This window comes from Oncorhynchus tshawytscha, linkage group LG18 (assembly GCF_018296145.1).
Source record: "Oncorhynchus tshawytscha isolate Ot180627B linkage group LG18, Otsh_v2.0, whole genome shotgun sequence".
Lineage (NCBI taxonomy): Eukaryota > Metazoa > Chordata > Actinopteri > Salmoniformes > Salmonidae > Oncorhynchus > Oncorhynchus tshawytscha.
In genome coordinates, this window is record NC_056446.1 from 17,873,378 (window position 1) to 17,893,771 (window position 20,394).

At 39.8% G+C, this 20,394-nt stretch overlaps 2 protein-coding genes across 5 annotated transcripts in view; both read left to right on the forward strand.

Annotated features, from left to right (window-relative positions):
• The window catches only part of LOC121839974 (gap junction epsilon-1 protein-like), a 3,879-nt gene extending 2,068 nt beyond the window's left edge, over nt 1-1,811 (forward strand). Inside the window, exon 3 of the mRNA XM_042300728.1 lies at nt 1-1,811. This exon is cut by the window's left edge and continues 127 nt beyond it. Within this exon, the coding sequence (XP_042156662.1) occupies nt 1-269 (269 nt within the window). The 3' untranslated portion in view covers nt 270-1,811.
• A 97-nt stretch (nt 1,812-1,908) lies between these two features.
• The window catches only part of LOC112217621 (vacuolar protein sorting-associated protein VTA1 homolog), a 42,700-nt gene continuing 24,214 nt past the window's right edge, over nt 1,909-20,394 (forward strand). The window contains exons 1-2 of one of the 4 annotated variants that reach the window (XM_042300726.1): nt 1,909-1,997; nt 15,245-15,339. In XM_042300726.1, coding sequence (XP_042156660.1) covers nt 1,979-1,997; nt 15,245-15,339 — 114 coding nt within the window. In that variant the 5' untranslated portion in view covers nt 1,909-1,978. Of the gene's footprint in view, nt 1,998-2,140; nt 2,371-2,447; nt 2,467-15,244; nt 15,340-20,394 lie in introns of those variants that run through there. The other 3 variants (XM_042300725.1, XM_024378045.2, XM_042300727.1) reach the window with 3 other exon arrangements.

Below are 20,394 nucleotides of genomic sequence, written 5' to 3' on the forward strand. Positions count from 1 at the left end.
TCTCTGTCCTGCTAAGAATTATTCTGGAAGTCATCGCTTTTTGGTTGCAGAGCCATCTCTTTGGTTTCCAGGTTCACCCACTCTACATGTGTGATGCCAGTGCCCTAGAAAAGACGTTCAATGTCACAAAATGCATGGTGCCAGAACACTTTGAAAAGACCATATTTTTAAGTGCAATGTACACTTTCACTGGGATCACAGTGCTGCTGTGTGTTGCTGAGATATTTGAGATACTCTGTAGGAGATTGGGTTATTTGACCAATCAATGACCTGTGTGTTATTTGCTACAGAGTAATTGATCACATTTCAAATTTCTGTGTGTCTATCCAGGTCTCACATGGACACCAATGCCGAAAACGACATACCTCTGCTTTTTTTTGTTGGGAGTTGACACTCAGACACTTCTTTCCATAATCCCATTGTTTAAGTCAAGTCACACAGATTTAAACCTTATTTTGTCAATAGACTAATGATATTGTGACATATGCAGCTTTCAATCATTGGCCCACGTAAGAAAGAAAGGTGTTACCAGTAATTCTAATATTTTCCATATTTGTACCCAGTGAAAAGTTTTATAGCATTCTTGTAGTCTTTTTAGGGGCCTATAGACAAACCTACATCCCACAGTAATGTAATCTAATTGTCCAGTACAACATATGGCCAATGTCATGTCATCAATGGTAACATCCTGATACCCTATGACAGAAGCTGAAAATGGGTCATTTTAAGGCATAGGCAGGCAAAAATTTCACCTAATGAAGCTTAGATTTGATTTCAATATTTGGCTTTTAGCCACAGCTAAAAGCCATAATTATTTTCAGATCATAATACATTAGTAATTGTACATTTTGTATGAATTGAAGTACCGGACTATATAAAGGTTCTCAAATTAGTTTTAAATTTGACAGATTTTTGCACATCTCATTTGATGATTGTGAAATTAAAGGTTTTGAAATACTATATATAGGAATGGTATCAATAACAACAATAATAAGTTAAAGAAGATGGGTTTCCATGCTACCAGATTTATCATGCAGATTCTGCACATCACTGTAGATTTAAGTGTGATTGCTGATAAGTCTGCTGGTCACAGTGTGGATGGTTAACCCATATATTTGACTATTTTAAGACCCTTTTCATAGCTTGAAGTATTATGCTTTTGATTTAACACTGTGCTGTTGCTGTACTGAAAATGATTACCTCTTTTGTTTTGTATCTGTAAATTATTATCAGGCATCCATCCAACTTTTGTTATTTTCAGCTAAATGTATCATCTCAGGTACAATATGGCATACTGCTTTCTGGTATTTGTGACAGATGGGTAGTTTTAAAGTTTGCCTCTTTCATTTTGTACAGAAAAGCTGAGGTAACTGTTAAAAGAAGCAATGACATTCATTTGGTTGTCAGTAAATCTGAGGAGTATTTTAGGGAAGTGGGATCAATTAGTTATATGTTACGTAGGTTTTTTATTTTGACTCATGTTTGGTTGCTATGTTTACATTTCTTAGGGTAATTGAATTCCATTACATCTATTGTCTGTTTTGACTGAGTGTTCTTTATAAAATTCATAGAACTTCTCAGCTCTGTTTAATAAAAGGGGCACATTTTATGACCAACTCATATTTTAGGACAATATTGTTCTACAGTATGATGTTTCTAAAAAAAAATCTGTCTTACTTTTTAGCTCAGGATCAAAAATGTTCTTATGTTTCAAAAGTATCAGTTAGATTTGTTTTTTTTTGTTAGAGGTGGTGCTATGCAGCAGCTTTTTTGTACTGACAAACTTTTGTATTGACAAAGCAACCCTAGATTAACAGGACTGCTGCATGCCCAGTTTCAGTTGCTTTCTATACATACCCTGTGTTCATGATAGCCCCATGCTATCTCTTGGGGGGAAAGGTCAATATGCAGTGTAATCACAGCAGATCATTGTGGTGTCGCACAACTCCCCAAACAACAAGCTGCATGCAGTTCCCGGATGACAGTTTACTGCACAGGTATGCCATAATTGTCATTGATTGTTATTACATTCATATTATAATATTGTTGGCTACACAGCTCTTGAGATCACAGTGGAATGCATTGCAGTACACGGTAATGAATATCAATGTGATGCTGTTTTGCTTTGATAGTCCTCCGGTCCTGCAGATGGCGCTACACGTATTGAACAAGGAGCAGAAGAATTCTGCGCGATTAGGAACATTTAAAAATATATATATAAATATAACTAGCGATCCACATTTCGATTGTTGATTAATCTGTTATTGATATTCTTAGAGATGGCTCTTCCACCACAGCTAAAAGCCATTCAGCACTATCTAAGAACTGCACAGGAACACGAGAAGAGGGATCCTGTCGTGGCTTATTACTGTGAGTTTGTACTAGCCAACTCGGCTAACGTTAGTTGCCAATCATCTGTAAACGTATCGGCATAACTGCATCGTCAAGTCAAATAGCTAACGTTAGGTAACTAACTATTGCGAACATGTAAATCCGTAATGTTATGAGATGCGTAGAGAGGTTAGCTATGGAATCATAACACCAGACAGTTAATGGTAGCGGCTAACGAATCATCTTGCCAGCTACAACTTTGACAAGTTTTCTTGTTGACAGTCTTACTAGCGGGTAACTAAGTAAACTTCCTGCACCTTTGCTTGTTTCACTCGGCTTTTTGCTTCCACAACAGTAGTCGAGGTGCATAGCATTTATTACTAGTTAATGTTAGTTGTTAGCCAACTGGTTTAGAAAGGTCGGCTTTAGACAATGCTCAAAGTAGCTAACGTTAGCTAGCTAACATGCTTTGCCACCTTTGCGAAAAAGCAGTTTATATGGTAAGATCATGGCTGGTTATCTGACTTGCCAGACAGTGTAAGGAAGATATGTACCTAACGTTGGGTACATTTTGTGACAATCCCTTTCTGTAGAAGAATCAACATAACAAAACGTCCTCAAATGACTTGACTTAGCCCCCTCCTGCAACCTTAAATTCTTTCAGATGAATTGCTGGTATTTTATTTAAACAAATTACTTTTTGCCTTCAAAATATTATGAGCGACAGCCACCTAAATTTAAAGGGGATACTTCGGGATTTTGTCATTGATGCCCGTTATCTACTTCCCCAGAGTTAGATTAACTTGTGGATACCATTTTTAAGTCTCTTTGTCCAGTATAAAGGAAGCTGTTTTGTATGCTGATTATTCAATACAATAGCAAGGTAATGTTGATAAGAATGTCTTTACTTCAGCATCTTTGGGTAGCATGCATACAGCTCCATTCAGTGCATAGTACGTAATGCCTAATTTAGTTCACTCCTCACTACAGTAGGATACACACAACAGCAGCGCCATCTATTGGCGTGGGAACATCTCGTAACAGAAGTTAGAGGTAGTTTCGCAAACCAATGCGAACTAGCGTTAACGTACTAGCAGATACCCATAGACTTCCAGCAATTGCGTTTACGCCAGTTAGCAATAGAGCTAGCGCTACTTAGCAACTTATTTCAAACTGCACGCAGAGACATAATGATATCCACGAGTTCATCTGACTGGCTGGGGAAGTTGCGTTAGGCTCTCAGAACAAAATCATGCAAAGTTTAGTAACCAAGATATCTCCACTATAATAATGTATTAAATTTGTTAAGTGCTTTTCATTATACAAGAATAATCTCAAAGTGGATAGAAGAAAAACTACAAAAATTATTTTATATATGCAACCATTTCAAACGATGTGGAGGACCTGGGCTTGGGTAGTTTCACGTGGTGTGCGGTTGTGAGGCTAGTTGGACGCACTGCCAAATTCTCTAAAACGATGTAGGAGGCAGTTTATGGTAGAGAAATATACATTAAAATCTCTGGCAACAGCTCTGGTGGACATTACTACAGTCAGCATACTATTTTTTATTTATTCATGTTTATTTCAGTTCATGAAATATAGGACCAACACTTTACACGTTGCGTTTATATTTTTGTTCAGTGTGTGTGTGTGTGTGTGTGTCTGTGTCGACAATTCCATGGTAACAGAATGACGCTGAGACTTGAAAATGTGTCACTTTAAAATGATGCCAAACAGAAGCCATTGATTACAAAATTAAACAAACCATACAACTCTGTGCAAAAGGACACATTCTGCTCAAGGACTCATTTAAAAAATGTCCGGTAAAAATTGTGCAAAAAAAAACACAGTTACTCCAAGGACAGTGCAGATGTAAAATTTGGTAACAGAATGATGGTTAAATATCCCAAAATTGGATTTGACCACTGTTAAATATCTACTCTGATTCTAGATTCAAAGATGTCTGCAGAAGCAATGGGGAGTCCGATATAATGACACCTTAAATTTGACCTCTTTTGGTTATTGAACACTAGAACAGAATGGCTAACAGAATGACATCATGGGTCCCTGATTTGTACTATACAGAAATGCATAGTTATGAATGTAATTTTCTTCATGGGGATGTGTCCTGAATAGCTACACAAACATTGAAAAATGTAATATCCTCCTTTGCATGTTTGGGTATTGTTACAAAGCCAATTACTAGCCTATGGATATTGTTGCACTCGCTTTGTCTAGGACTCCTAGGCCTAGTTACGTGGTCTGTAAAAAACAACATGTGGTGTCTATATAGAAAAATACACGTTTTAAAATTCATCCCAAATGATTGGTCAAAAGAACAGACGACTTTCGGTCAGCGAAAGCCCTAGTTGACAGTTGATTAGATTGTTGTAATAGGGAAAGAAGGAAGTGTATTTAAATGCCTAAATAAAGATTAGCAATAGGTTTAGCTACCTAAGAATCTTCCTGCATGTTTATGGACCAATGAAGCTGTAGATCGGCACGCAATACGTGTGTGCTTTCTCATATCTCAAATTATGGGCAGATTTGAGTAATTTTCATCTTTGTTATTAGCCTTGTTCTTGTTAGATGTTGTGTACATTTTATGGCTTGGTAGCAAATGTCATTGCCATTGAGCTAGTTACAACCCACCCATTTCTTGAAAGATAGCTGAACTAGCCAATTTAATTGTTTTGAATTTCGTCCGGGCAGCTGGAAAAAAAATCACATTCTTGATCACGGAAAATGACATAAAAGGACTGCTTTCATAAGCATCTGTGATCACATCATGATGTTACGTTGTACCCATTTGCAATGAATAGATGTTTTTTGTATATTCTCAAACCAACAGCAGTGCCTATATGATGTCTTTCCATACAGGCGTGACATGCTGGAGTGGTGCTTCGATGCGAATGTTGTTGATCAGTAGACTAATATAAGTCCCAAATGGAAGGAAAACAGATTGTCATCTGCAGCACCATAGACTCCAAAACAAGCTCAATATCTCAATGCACATTCCTATTTAATATGCATTCACCTGTGTTGTGAGTAGGCCTATGCCCTCTTAATTTACCCAGTTTATCAAGCAATGTACCATTTAAAAAATAAATAATAATACCGTTATGTAGTTTGGTAAAAACTAAGTCCAATGTATTGTTTGATTTTAAAATTGATAAATTAATGCAGACATGGCTGTGTCTGAGAAATGTCATCAATATTCAAATGTAATGATTTTGAATATCGGCCCTCACCCTCCTTGACTCCCAAAAATCGGTATCGGCATCGGCCCTAACATATCCATGTTGGTCGTTTCTACCAGGTTACTATAGCGAACCATGTGTAAAATGGACTGTTGGAGAATGCTTCCCTCACTGATAGAGTATACTGTGGCCTTCCTGTCTGGAAGCTGGAGCCTGATAGGCTCCCATTGATAGGCTCCCAACAGGCTGCTGTCTGCCAATACAAACTTTAATATGGCTCATTACAGAGATCCAGTTGACTGACAATGGCTGCCTTTGGTTGAATGGGATGTGCAGAACATGCTGTGAGGTGGATTAGCCAAATATGCTTGGAAACATGTTTTTCCAGTTTGGGACCACTGCGCCGTTCCACTGCCCACCTGGGTCATTCATTCAAATAGAAATGGTGGGTGTGTGGGTAGAATTGAAAGGAAATCAGTAAAGTAATTGGTGTCCTTTGGATGTCTGTCCTGTTTTTTTGTGTGTACTATTATGAATATTGATCTGCAAAAAAATTATGTTATAGCGGGGGGGGGGGTGTCAGTTGATGGGGTTTAGACAAAGTGTAGGAGTGGTAACTTCGTTTTTTCTTGACTTTTCCAATTTTGTCTGATTTTTATATTCAGGCTTGTTTGGACTAAAGCAAAGATGGTTGAATGTCTTTCAGCGTCAGAGTTCCTTGTTGCACGGCCAATGTGCGGCAGAGTGGACCATTAATTCAGCATGCCACTGGAGGTCAGCACCAACATGTCTCTGAATGACTCAACCATTGTCTTTGGTAGGTTGTAGAGCTGAGAGCCATAATCACTGACTACTTCTCTCAACCTGATTCTGCCTTTTGTTTGGAAATCTTATGGTTGAGCAGTTCTTCATTGTTATGAATCTATACTGAACAAAAATAGAAATGCAACATGCAACAATTTCAAACATTTTACTGAAATATAGTTCATAGAAGGAACTCAGTCAATTGAAATAAATTCATTACTCTCTAATCTATGGATTTCACATGACTGTGCAGGGGTGGTCCTGGGATGGCATAGGCCCATCCAATCGGAATCCGGTTTCCCCACAAGGGGAATATTTCTGCAGACAGAAATATTCCTAACCCCCCCCCGCCCCCCCTCTCCTCAGATGATCCCGCAGGTGAAGAAGCCGGATGTGGAGGTCATGGGCGGGTGGTCTGCTGTTGTGAGGCCGGTTGGGTGAAATGCCACATTTTCTAATATACTGTTCTTATGGTCTAGATATTAACATTAAATTATCTGGCAACAACTCTGTTGGACATTCCTCCAGTCAGCATGCCAATTGCACACTCCCTCAACTTGAGACATCTGTGGCATTGTGTTTTGTGACACAACTGCACATTTTAGAGTGGCCTTGTATTGTCCCAGCACAAGGTGCACCTGTGTAATGGCCGTGCTGTTTAATCAGCTTCTTGATATGCCACAACTGTTCGGTGGATGGATTATCTTGGCAAAGGAGAATTGCTCACTAACAGGGATGTAAATAAATTGGTGCACAAAATTTGAGATAAATAAGCTTTTTGTGCCTATTGAGAATTTCTGGGATCTTTTATTTCAGCTCATGAAAAATGAGACCAACACTTTAAATGTTACATTTATATTTTTGTTTAGTATAATTCAAAGATTCAAGACCGATGTAGCCCCCCACTTGATTGCAGAGTAGCCTAAAGCCCAGGCTGTTCTTAGCCTGGCTAAGGCGACCCACATGACTTGGATGCACTGCTCTGGACAGGAGCCCGTTGTCAATTTAGTATTCGCACAGAAATTGTGCAAGAGTTTTGATTTGTTCTCTGAACAACACATTCCTTGGGGGTTAAGACCTCTCGTTGTTTGGATTAGAAAATCTGACGGTTGTATTGGTAGGGGGCGACACTCCGGGTCTGTGTGGCTGTCCATGTGGATATTTGAGTGAGAAAGACGCAGAGAAGAACCAACCAGTAAAAAGCAAAGCCCCCTTCATTATCATCACGTTGACAACATCAAGGAGCCTTTCCAGACTCTGAAATCAGGAGGATTCAAATTAGGTGTCAGCCAGACTAGGCTATTCAGCTTCAAAGGTCCAATGTAAATCAAACTCTCAAAGAAAATAGCTACCATTATTTGAACCAGACCGAATAGTCTACCTTTAAAGTAGTGTGACATTAGGATTATTTCTCTCACAGTTATTAGCCTGAAATGTTGATGGATGAAACCACCTGAATAGCAAATGAGCTTTCTCTTTGGTCAAGCATTCATGGTTAGGGGACTCAAGGCTATAGGCGCCTAAGTCTGATGTATTAGTTTGGTGGATTACAGTGATGGCGTGCTTTACAAAAGAGTGGTGTAACAATCATTCTTGTTGTCAATGATGAAAGATCTAGGTAGGTGCGTTTTTCATCTTTATCGTCAAGCCGTAACATTACATTGACCAATTCCACATAGGATAAGCCTATTGTGCAATGTTCATAATCTAGGCTGAATAGGCTATACATAGTAGCCTATATGAGCTGTTCCATAGATTCTAGAACAAGGCAAATTCATGATTTTAAATACGTTTTTGTGATTTTAAAGGGGAATGGGAACACTTTAGGAAATAAATCTAAGCGAACAGGTGTATTCAATCTACTAATACTAAACATGTGCATGTAGCAGAAAAAAAATCTCTATATTTAGTATTTTGATCGTCGACAAGGTTTATTTGAGCTATGGTCAGCGCAATTTTAAATTGCCAAAGTAACGACTGACGCCAGTGACGCAAATGGTCTGGTATTGAGTTTTCGAGAACTCCGGAAGATGGCAACATCAAGTAGTAATTCAAACATGAACTGTACAGTAACAGGTTGTAGGAATTGGCTCCAAAAAAATCAGTAATGACAGGTCAGATTGGGAAAGCAGGATCTGCAACCAGCTCTTCGCGGAGGATGACTTCATCGCGAAGAGAACTTTCGATTCGTCAATCCGGGAATTTACGAATGGAAAGTAGTCATAGGCCTACGTTGAGGCGCTCTGCTTGCTCCTACCTTTTCAATTTCGAGGGTTATGGTGTGTAGGGGTTACCGACCGATCAACATCGCTGACTTCAGAGTCAAGCAAAAGCTGGCCCTGCATTAAAGACCATAATTGGTTAAAGAGAATTATGATAAATAAAAAAGTATACCAGTTCAATTTAAGGACCAAACAATTGACATATAGATGGGAATAGATTTTTGACGTACCGATTCCATGGCACATGGTTAATGAAGAGATATGCAAAACGACACCGGATTCAAAATTATTATACATAATTCTTGCAACCAATAAAATGTTATTTATATGGGGGGATACAAGCTTCCCAGCTCTGCAGATGCTGCTACGAAGAGTCATTAGATCATTTGTTTTGGTACTGTCCAAATGTAGCTTGTTTTTGGTCACAGGTCCAGGAATGCCTGAGGAATTGCAATATTTACCTGGAGCTAACCCTGCAGATAGCACTAATGGGCGATCTGAAAAGTAATAGTCAATCGATCAATAATAAAAGAATAGTTTTAGCAAAAATAAACAATGAGAATAGAAAGCTTCAGAGCTTTTGTGGAACATCACAGTTCAAAAATATGTGGCAAATAGAAATCCAATATTGATGGTGTTAAGAGAATGATGGGAGGGGTTGAACTGAGCTGAAGGTTGGGAGTAATAACAACTAATATCAACTAGATAACTAATGTAAAACATACTGTGCCTGTAAATCATGTAAAGGTTAAGAACTTTTTTGAAAGAGCACAGTTTGAAAGATATGGAAATCCAACCGGATGGACATCAGAAATAGATGGTTGAGGAAGGACAGGAGTAAAAACAAACAAATTAGAACTATTGTAAAATAGACTGTGTCCATAAAATGTATATAGTATGTATTAGCTGGAAATACAGGCCTATGTTATTCACTAGTTTGCCCCAATTGGGGGATGTGTGGTAGGGTTGCAGGGTAATAAAGGAAATAATCTACATATAAAAAAAACTATATATATATATATATATATATATTATTTAAAAAAATATATGGAGGATTGGAAGTGATGCAGACAATTAGATTGTAGATTGATATCGCAGATAGTTTCCATCAATCTATCTGCCAATATTGCCATTTACAGTTAGTTAGCTGGCATTCTAAATCCTAGTGTTTCCATTCCCCTTTAACCACCATTATTTAACCCAAGTACCCCTTTTCTTGACTGTGGCACCTGTATCTTTCCTACTAGTGTAGACCCCTGCACCATGGCGCTGTGCTACAGTATTCATTTATGGAAAAGGCTCTCTTTAACATTGTTTTCCCTCCCGCTTCCTGGAGTTCACCCAGCCTTTGGATTGAAATGCAGCTACATAATAACATCCTTGTAGTGAGGAGAGCGAGTACGCAGGCTAGCATTCCAGAATACACAATTCTGTTCTCACTGCAGATGTCAGTGAAAACACTTGGTCATGTCCAAACTGAGGTCTCGGCTCACACAGTTTTACATTTCATTTTTTTTTCATGTCTAACGTCAAGCTTGCGTAGGGGATGCATGCCAGGACAAGCATGTATTCTTCCCATTTATAACCATTTAACAAGGATGCTAGTTACATTCTAATAGTTCTGAAACCCGAAAGATTATTGACCGAATGTTATAGGCGGTTTTGTTGCTTCAAGATATATTGACATAGATGTCTTAGCGTAGGCCTGCGTTGTGGTGTTTCAACTACCACTTTCCTGTTTCTGTGAAAGCACTGTTGTATGGGGGGGAAATATTAAATGACTGCTTGTAAGATTGGGAAGTATTCTTGAACATTCTCTTTGAAGAGGACTGTCAACAGTAGAGGACACTGATCCCGGGAGAATTGGCTACATAGTGCAGCATACAGGGATGATTTCTGTATTTTGACAGTTTAAATATCTTGACAACTTGATTGCTGACCGTCACAAAATGTTTTGCTTATGTCAACAAATGGACTAATGAAAAGAGTATCCTTTTAAGCTGCATTCAATATTTCTATGTAATCAAAGTAGGCTAGAGGACGGAATGACTGCTGCTGACTGTCTATTTTTGTGTCGCCTTTTTAAGTCAACATATCATTGGACACTGTAGTTTGTCATTCTCCTACATCTCAGTCTGGGCGAGAGATGATTTCCAAAAACTTGTGAGAGAATGCTGTAACCACTCTGGCCATCCATGTTGTTCCCTTACTCAACATACTCACATAAAAAGTTCTGCCCATGGCAAAATGATTTTTTCCCCCCCTGAAGTACAGTTGAATTATGGTTTCTATTTTCATGGCCTTGTATCGTGAATGGTCTCAGTGTTGCATTGTTTCACGGGAGGAAAATTGGATGTTAATGCTGTATGAGCGTAATGGCTTGACAAAGGATGAGATTGTGGGTGCCCACTGTGATGTGCTGTGACCAACATCATATGAACAAATTGATCCCCATGGCTTTGGTTGTGGTTAATTGTTTAGGAAATATCGACAGGCATACTTTGGCATAGTTTTGCGAGACATTTTCATCCTCAGCTTGCCATTGTCTGTGGTTAAAGACAGTGATTTTCTCATTTTTTTGTTCCTAAACTTTTTGAACAGTGTTCTCAATGATTAATATTGTTATATTGTTTTGATAGATGATAGAGGGTGAAGCTTATTAATAATACATGTAATTATGGGTAGCATATGAAATAGTGTCTATCTAAACTGAACTGAATAGAATCAAATTGAACTCTAAAGTAGTGACTGTATTATTATGTTCTGCTTCTGTCTCATAAGTTGGTGACCTTAACCCGTGTCCCTCCGGGGTTTGGTGTTCAATTGACATTTGAATTGAGTCCGTGTTATCGTTGGAGAGATGGAGATAACCATTTAACAGGCCCAGTCTGGCATTTTGGTTCCAGCCCCAGGCTTTTCCTTGTTCATTTTTAATGCAGCAGCATTCAACCAGCCATACACTATGATGGCATTCCAGGTGGGGTACTGCTGTCAGAAACTTGAGAAACAAAGAAATATATGTATTTTCTCACTCGATTAGGCCGCATTATTATATAGCTGCCTTGAATGCGGGATTTAGCCTAGATGGCAAAATTTATAATTGAAACAGACTTGCAGTGCATTCAGAAAGAATTCAGACCTCTTCACTTTTTCCACTTTTTGTTACGTTACAGCCTTATTCTAAAATTGATCAAATATTTTTTTCCCCTCATCAATCTACACATCATAGCCCATAATGACGAAGCAGAAACGGGTGTTTGCAAATGCATACATAAAATAAAAACTGAAATATCACATTTGCCTAGTTAAATAAAAGTATTCAGATCTTTTACTCAGTATTTTGATGAAGCACCTTTTGGATGCGATTACAGCCTTGATTCTTCTTGGGTAGGACGCTACAAGCATGGCACACCTGTACTTGGGGAGTTTCTCCCATTCTTCTCTGTAGATCCTCTCGAGCCCTGTCAGGTTGGATGTGGAGCGTCTCTGCACAGCTATCTGCACAGCTATTTTCAGGTTTTCCAGAGATGTTCGATCGGGTTCATGTCCGGGCTCTGGCTGAGCCACTCAAGGACATTTAGAGACTTGTCCCCAAGCCACTCCTGCGTTGTCTTGGCTGTTTGCTTAGGGTCGTTGTCCTGTTGGAAGTGAACCTTTGCCCCCAGTCTGAGGTCCTGAGCGCTCTGGAGCAAGTTATCATCAAGGATCTCTCTGGACTTTGCTCCAATCATCTCTCCCTCGATCCTGACTAGTCTTGCAGTCTCTACCGCAGAAAAACATCCCATCAGCATGCTTCATCCTAGGGATAGGGCCATGTTTCCTCCAGACGTGATGCTTGGCATTCAGGCCAAAGTGTTAGTTTCATCAGAACAGATAATCTTGTTTCTCATGGTCTGAGAGTCCTTTAGGTGCCTTTTGGCAAACTCCTAGCTGTCATGTGCCTTTTACTGAGGAGTGGCTTCCGTCTGGACACTCTACCATGATTGGTGGAGTGCTGCAGAGGTGGTTGTCATTCTGGGAGGTTCTCCCATCTCCACAGAAGAACTCTGGAGCTCTGTCAGAGTGACCATCGGGTTTTTGGTCACCTCCCTGACCAAGGCCCTTCTCCCTTGATTGCTCAGTTTGGCCGGGCGGCCAGCTCTAGGAATAGTCTTGGTGATTCCAAACTTCTTCCATTTAAGAATGATGGCCACTGTGTTCTTGGGGACCTTCAATGCTGCAGACATTTTTTGGTACCCTTCCCCTAATCTGTGCCTCGACACAATCCTGTCTCGGTGCTCTACGGACAATTCCTTCGACCTCATGGCTTGGTTTTTGCTGTGACATGCACTGTCAACTGTGGAACTTATATAGACAGGTGTGTGCCTTTCCAAATCATGTTCAATCAATGTAATTTACGACAGGTGGACTCCATGTTGTATAAACATGTCAAGGATGATCAATGGAAACACAGTGCACCAGAGCTCAATTTTGAGTCTCATTAAAAAAAGCGGGTCAGAATACTTATGTAAATAAGGTATTTCTGTTTTGTTTTTTTTTATATAAAAAATTGTTTTCACTTTGTCCTTTTTGGGTAATGTGGGTAGATTGATGAGGGAAAAAATGTATTTAATCAATTTTAGAACAAGGCTGTAACGTAACAAAATGTGAAGGACTGAATACTTTCCAAATGCACTGTCTACTGTCTGTTACTGCCTCACTGCCTCATACCCATCACTGTTGATCTGGACAAGAATGATTACCGCATTCCTTGGTCTGTGAACATTGACATTTACAGTGAAACACAAAACATTTCCCACTCATAGGCTTCATACTGCGAGCAGCCTTGTGTCAAAGACCGGTGCCTTTATTTAAATTAACCCACTGTATTTTTGCCTTACTTAGAGTACTCCCAGCTGGGCATATTTGCTTTTTTCTTTTCTGCTGGGAATCACCGTGTTTTACAATGTAATGATTGGAAATGTGACTTTTGCTGATTTAGTCTATTGATGTGCTGCTGAAATGGAAGCTGATGTTGGCTTGCCTACTTTCTGTCCTCTTCAGCTCAGAGGCAGGTCTATAGAAGCCTGTTGCATTTGAGGCAAAGAAAGTTGGCAAAGGTAGTTGTCAAAACTTCAGAATGACAAGCATCACTGGTCTTACTGATGAGCTCAATAAAATACAGTACTTTACATTGTCATTTTGGTAACACACATTCGCTGAAATATTGTGCTTGCTCATGGTTTCGTGTAGCCTATTCTATGATCTGCTTAGCAAATTGCATGGTCACTCTTTGAAGAATGGCAGATCCTTGTTCCTTGGCTAGACAGGCTATAGGCTACAAGCTGTTCTAGTGGCTCACCTTTTAATTTCCTTAGGGACAACAGCATCCATCAACCTGTGTGCATTTAAATTGCCAATGTGTGGGTGGTGAAAGGTGTTATCTTCATTAGAGAGGAGGACACCTACATGGGTTCTGGGTAAGCAGAGTCCACATGCCTGCCTTTGTCTAGCTAATGACTTTGAACTACAGCTGGCGCGATTTGTTGTTCTGTCCCGGTTGGAGACAGCACATTATTAAGGCTCTGAATGAAGTCCTTCAGGGACTCCGAGCCTCACACCTCAGGCTCTAGACTACCATTCAAAACAGTCAGTATACTGCTTTTTCTTCTACCTTTTCCTGGTTATACTTGTTTTGTATTATTGTTCTACAGCCTACATACAGTGGGGCAAAAAAGTATTTAGTCAGCCACCAATTGTGCAAGTTCTCCCACTTAAAAAGATGAGAGGCCTGTAATTTTCATCATAGGTACACTTCAACTATGACGGACAATATGAGAGAGAAAAAATCCAGAAAATCACATTGTAGGACTTTTAATGAATTTATTTGCCAATTATGGTGGAAAATAAGTATTTTCTTTGTTGGTTGGAAACTGCAGCACTCGAAACAGCTGTAAGCCCAGAGTTGTTGGACTTGGCAGTGACGTCTCAAACATTCAGTGTGCGTCCAAAAGTTGCACACAGCGAAGACGTTAAGGCTCATGGGACTATCCCTCACCAGATGTCTGGGTGTGCGCATGTTTTAAATCTCTGAACTGAGAGAAGGGCACTAATGGTCCAGAGTCTGGATGCATACAATTGAAGCATGCAAGGATCTGGCAACATGGAGGAGAGGGTGGACGGACAGTGTGTTTTTAAAAACATGAGAGCCAAGACTGTGTATCCAGGCTGTTATGTGCTCAGTGGTACAATGCTAAGGAGACAACCGCAATAATGCTAATATTTACACAGCCTCTTTCACAGACTTGCACTGTTGAGAGGATGAATAATTTCACCCAAAGTGAGTGTCATAACTAACAGAGGAATGTGAAAATAATCAAGTAAGGCTCAAGTTTTAAGAAACTAGTAAGGCCTATTTCTAGAGGTTCTCAGACTGCATGCTGGACAAATTATTAGGGTACTTTAATTTGAAAGACCTCATCGTGAACGCAAAAACACATTTTTGATTTCCTCCACATAACATACAGAACAATATGTACCCAGTCCACTTTTGTTCTTACCATATCAACTTGGTGTTTTAAAAGATGATCAGATCTGGGAACCAGAGGGAGTTGACATTTTGATATTGTCGAAACATTTTCAGTGAAACATCACCACTGACGCATTGCTCTGAGATGAAATAGTGATACCTGTTTCCTTCTCTGTCAGGTCGGCTTTATGCCATGCAGACGGGAATGAAACTGGACAGCAAAACCCCAGAATGTCGGAAGTTTCTTGTGAAACTGATGGACCAGTTAGAAACGGTAAGATATCAGCCAGCCTACACTTTGCAATGTTTAAACAGGTTTGCTCACAATATAACAAGTCTATCTACTATTGTCACATTGTATTCACATTATTATTAGTTGATTTAATAGATTTTCGGTCAGATGTCATAATGCACTAAACACTAGAATGTGAGGTAGGCTAGATGGATAATTCTATCTAGTTCCTCAACTCTGTACAAATATCCACAAAGTAAAACTTATCACACCACTTATGTCTGTTAGGGAACTCCAGTAATGAATATCTTCAAACCCATCCTGGCTGCTAAGAGCTCTTTAGGATTAATGGCATTTTACTTTTTTTCCAAAGCGAGTCAGGGACAGGCCTTCTAGCAGATTCAATTTCCCCTCAGAAGTGGATTATGGCACTGCCTCACAAAAAGGCCATTAACGGCAGAGTGGCAGCCTCCCATGGTTGAGTTCTGCAGACATGATTGAAATGTCTGCACCTCATCATTTTCAATTATAGGAGTGAGATATTTTTTGATTCAAACTAACATCTGTAATGTACAGTCATTGCTGTATAATAAAATTTGAGGATGAATTCCTTGATTCACATTCACAATGTTGTCAAAAGGTGAATGCCAAATGTTTTATTTCAGATGCCAAATGTCGAGCAGTTATGATTTAGCTTTTCCATCAGGTATTTAAATCTCTCTAAAATAAATAATATAGCTCACAATTTGATTAGGTAAACTTTTTAAAGTTATCCAAGGACAATTTGGAATTTGAGAGTCTGCTAACACATTTAGTCAAAGCTTATGGAATTTACAATAGATTATTCATTTTTTTTCCTCATCAATCTACTCACAATACCCCATAATGACAGGGCTAAAACAGGTTTTTAGACATTTTTTTCAATGTGTATATATTTAAAAAAAAACATACCTTATTTACATAAGTATTCAGACCCTTTGTTATGAGACTCAAAATTTAGCTCAGATGCATCCTGTTTCAATTGAACATCCTTGAGATGTTTCTACAACTTGATTGGTGTCCACCTGTGGTAAATTCTATTGATTGGACATGATTTGGAAAGGCGCACACCTGTCTATATAAGGTCTCACAGTTGACAGTGCATGTCAGAACAAAAATCAAGCCATGAGGTCGAAGGAATTGTCCATAGAGCTCCGAGACAGTATTGTGTTGAGGCACATATCTGGGGAAGGGTACCAAAACATTTCTGCAGCATTGAAAGTCCCCAGAACAAACCACCAAGACTTCCTAGAGCTGGCCGCCCGGCAAAACTGAGCAATCAGGGGAGAAGGGCCTTGGTCAGGGAGATGACCAAGAACTCGATGGTCACTCTGACAGAGCTGGAGAGTTCCTCTGTGAAGATGGGAGAACCTTCCAGAAGGACAACCATCTCTTAACCACTCCACCAATCGGGCCTTTATGGTAGAGTGGCCAGACAGGAGCCACTCCTCAGAAAAAGGCACAAGACAGCCCACTTGGAGTTTGCCAAGGGCACCTAAATACTCTGGAAACAAGGTTCTCTGGCCTGATGAAACCAAGATTTAATTTTTGGCCTGAATGTCACGTCTGGAGGAAACCTGGCACCATCACTACAGTGAAGCATAGTGGGGGCAGAATCATGCTGTGGGGATGTTTTTCAGTGGCAGGGACTGGGAGACTAGTCAGGATCGAGGGAAAGATGAACAGAGCAATGTACAGAGTGATCCTTGATGAAACCCTGCTCCAGAGCACTCATGACCTCAGACTGGGTCGAAGGTTTACCTTCCTGCAGGACAACGACCCTAAGCACACAGCCAAGACAAAATAGGAGAGGCTTCGGGACAAGTCTCAATGTCCTTGAGTGGCCCAGCCAGGGCCCGGACTTAAACCCGATCGAACATCTTTGGGGAGACCTGAAAATAGCTGTACCGCGACGCTCCACATCCAACCTGACAGCGCTTGAGAGGATCTGCAGAGAAGAATGGGAGAAACTCCACAAATACAGGTGAGCCAAGCTTATAGCGTCCTACCCAAGAAGATTCGAGGCTGTAAGCGCTGCCAGAAGTGCTTCAACAAAGTACTGAGTAAAGGGTCTGAATATTTATATATATATATATATATATATATATATAAAAAACGGAAATATCACATTTGCAAAGAATTCTTAACTGTTTTTGCTTTGTCATTATGGGGTAGATTTGTGTGTAGATTGAGGGGGAGGGGGAAATATTTAATCAATTTTAGAATAAGGCTGTAATGTAACAAAATGTGGAAAATGTCATTGGGTCTGAATAGTTTCCGAGTGCACTGTTTGTTTTGAACAATGAATTCCTTCAGAAATCCTTTGAGTGGAATTGTGAAACGTAATGAAAAATCTGTAATATCTACTTGAAGTTTCAAGCTCTGCATTTTAATGTAAGACCAGATCACCATATATTTTCCTAGAGATTTTCTAAAAAGGTTTTAATGCGCCATAGGTGGTCGAGTCGCATGAAAACTAAGATTTGGCACATGACGATTAATGTTTTTAACTATTCTCTGTCAAACATTCACTCTTTGAAATGTGTATCCTTCATTGAGGAACGTTTGTTAGATGTCATGGAAAGGAAGCTCCAATAATAACCAATACATTCTCGTGTAAAAATGAACTGTTATATCATCTATTTGTGTAATTGTGAAAGAAAATGGCAATTTCAGAACATCTATTTTATCTTATAAAATGGTTTCCTTTGAGAACTGTGGTGACCCCAATGTTTTGAGAGCACTGTATTCACATCAGAGTTCAAAAGACAGGGTTTTATGGTGTTCCTCTAAAATGGGGAGCAGGAAGCAACCTCAGGATGCTGTTTGCTCCTGTGCCCAGGGATTTTTATTGACATTTTGGAACCAATTAAAGAAAGCCCTGGGATTTTCTTGTCCCCCGAGCCGGGTTTTACTGTTGCTGTAGTAAGATTCATTACATGTCACAGCAACAGGATGTCTTAGCCAGCCCCAGTGGATACATCCGGTCTGAAGGGCTTTTAAAAAGGTGGTGAAGAAACCTATGAAATACACGTTTAACTTTTAACCCACTATCGCAAATTAGGTCAATATGGACTCTGTACAGATTGTAAAACTTGTCTTGCGTCTTGTATGATATTTCTGGAAGTGAATGTGGAACCTTTGTTTTATTTTTCCTCCCTAATCATGGGAAAATGAGTAAGGAAGACGTTCATTCCATTCCAGAAGTGAATGCAGGGTATGACACTGAAGAAACAGAAATCTTACACCACACCATGTGGAACTTTCTAATTTCACCAAATGACAGTTTAATTTCCACTAAAGCCACACATTTCTAGGTAAACAAACAACCAATTATTGTTATTTTGTGCAGAGAATGGATAATTAAGATGACAATCTGTATTTTGTTCTGGCATTGAAAAGCTTAATCGTGCCCGCAGCCCAGCCCTCGGCATATTGACCAGTATGGCTGGCTGAGTGCCATCGCTCAGGCTGCTGATTGCTGTTTGGGCCGGGGTAGACGCAATCTTGGCTCGTTCTCTGCCTCGTTTAATTAGCTTTCTTAGAGCAGTGGATTAGGCAAGAAAGGTCTGGTGGAAGATATTGCCAGTAGTTAGGCTATACACTAATGGGCATCGGGTTCATGGAAACGGCTGTTGTTGTTTTCCTGATCGCAGCATTGGGCGTCTTCAACATTGCATGCCCAGTCACTTCAATGCACTGGCCATTTTGTTTTTGTTCTCCTACAGTCCCTCTACAGGATTGTCAATAGGTCTAGCTCTGGTCTGTTAGGGTTGCTTTAAGACACTTGAAAAGGGCTGCAAGAAAGACATGTCACTCAAACCATCAAAGAAGAAGCGGCCCTTCATGGAAATATCGTCCTGAACTATTGGAAATTGTGTTTTTCAAAGCTGTTTTAGTACCACATGGATTTCTAGAGAACCCAGAGGAGTGGTGTGATCCAAAATGAATCCTTTGATTCAATTAGGAGTTTGATCCTAGACTCTTCTTTCTATAAAGTCGGCATGCTTCCTTCCAAGTTTTTTAAAGTACTCCGCTACACTTTAGCACAAGTGATGTACTGTGCTGTGTATTGCCTTAAGGATAGGTTGAGATTTCATTAAAACGTGAACAGTACGTCCATTCAGAAGAGCAGAGTCCACCTGTTGAAATGTAACCAGTATTATTTGCTTTACTGATTTTACAAGGAAACCTAACGCTCTCTAGCAGACTGTAACATCTCAGAGAGCAGCTGCCTCTGCTGCAGTAAGTGAGCTTTGCGGATGTATTTTTGGGCACTGGCCACGACAAACCATTAAGACACAATGGCATTAAGACACAGAAATCATTTAATTTGTCGGGGGCAAATGTGTTGAACATATAAGGGTGAAGACAAAATCAACTTAACAACACCACCCAATCACAATTCGGGTCGAGAAGAATGACTTAAGTTTTAAAGTCACTGGTATTGTCATAGATGACTCATTGCCGCGTAATAAAGTTAAGTGCCAGTTCTTGGCCACTGGCTTTGATGTTTCCGGTGAAATCCAATGTCCTTTTGGTCAGTGGTTTACTAGTGGTCTTCTGTACAAGGTTTATTGTCCAGCGTTGTTAAAATGAGTGCGGTAAAACCATCCCTTGGTTATTGTCCGTGTTATAATCTGTTGGTGCGTCTCCAGAGACCCTCCACCCCACCATGCTATACTCTATTAATTACAAGAGTGTTCTGGAGTGGAATTAAAGTGTGTGCTCTCTGCTGCATCCCAGGAATCAATGAGTCACACATGGAAAGCCTCACTTCTCAGAAAAAAACACAGCCATCGCAGATTTGTCACACGGTCCATGCACAGAACAGTACACAGGCTTCCTTTATGTATGCACTGCGTCTGTGTGTGCTGTTCAGCATCCAGGAATCTAGGAGGAGCACTTTGTGTCAGTTGAAAGATTTACAGTGCCTTCAGAAAGTATTCATACCCCTTGATTTATTCCACATTTTGTTGTTACAGCCTGAATTCAAAATGGATTGATTCTTTCTCAACAATCTACACACCCCATAATGACAAAGTGAAAAACGTGTTT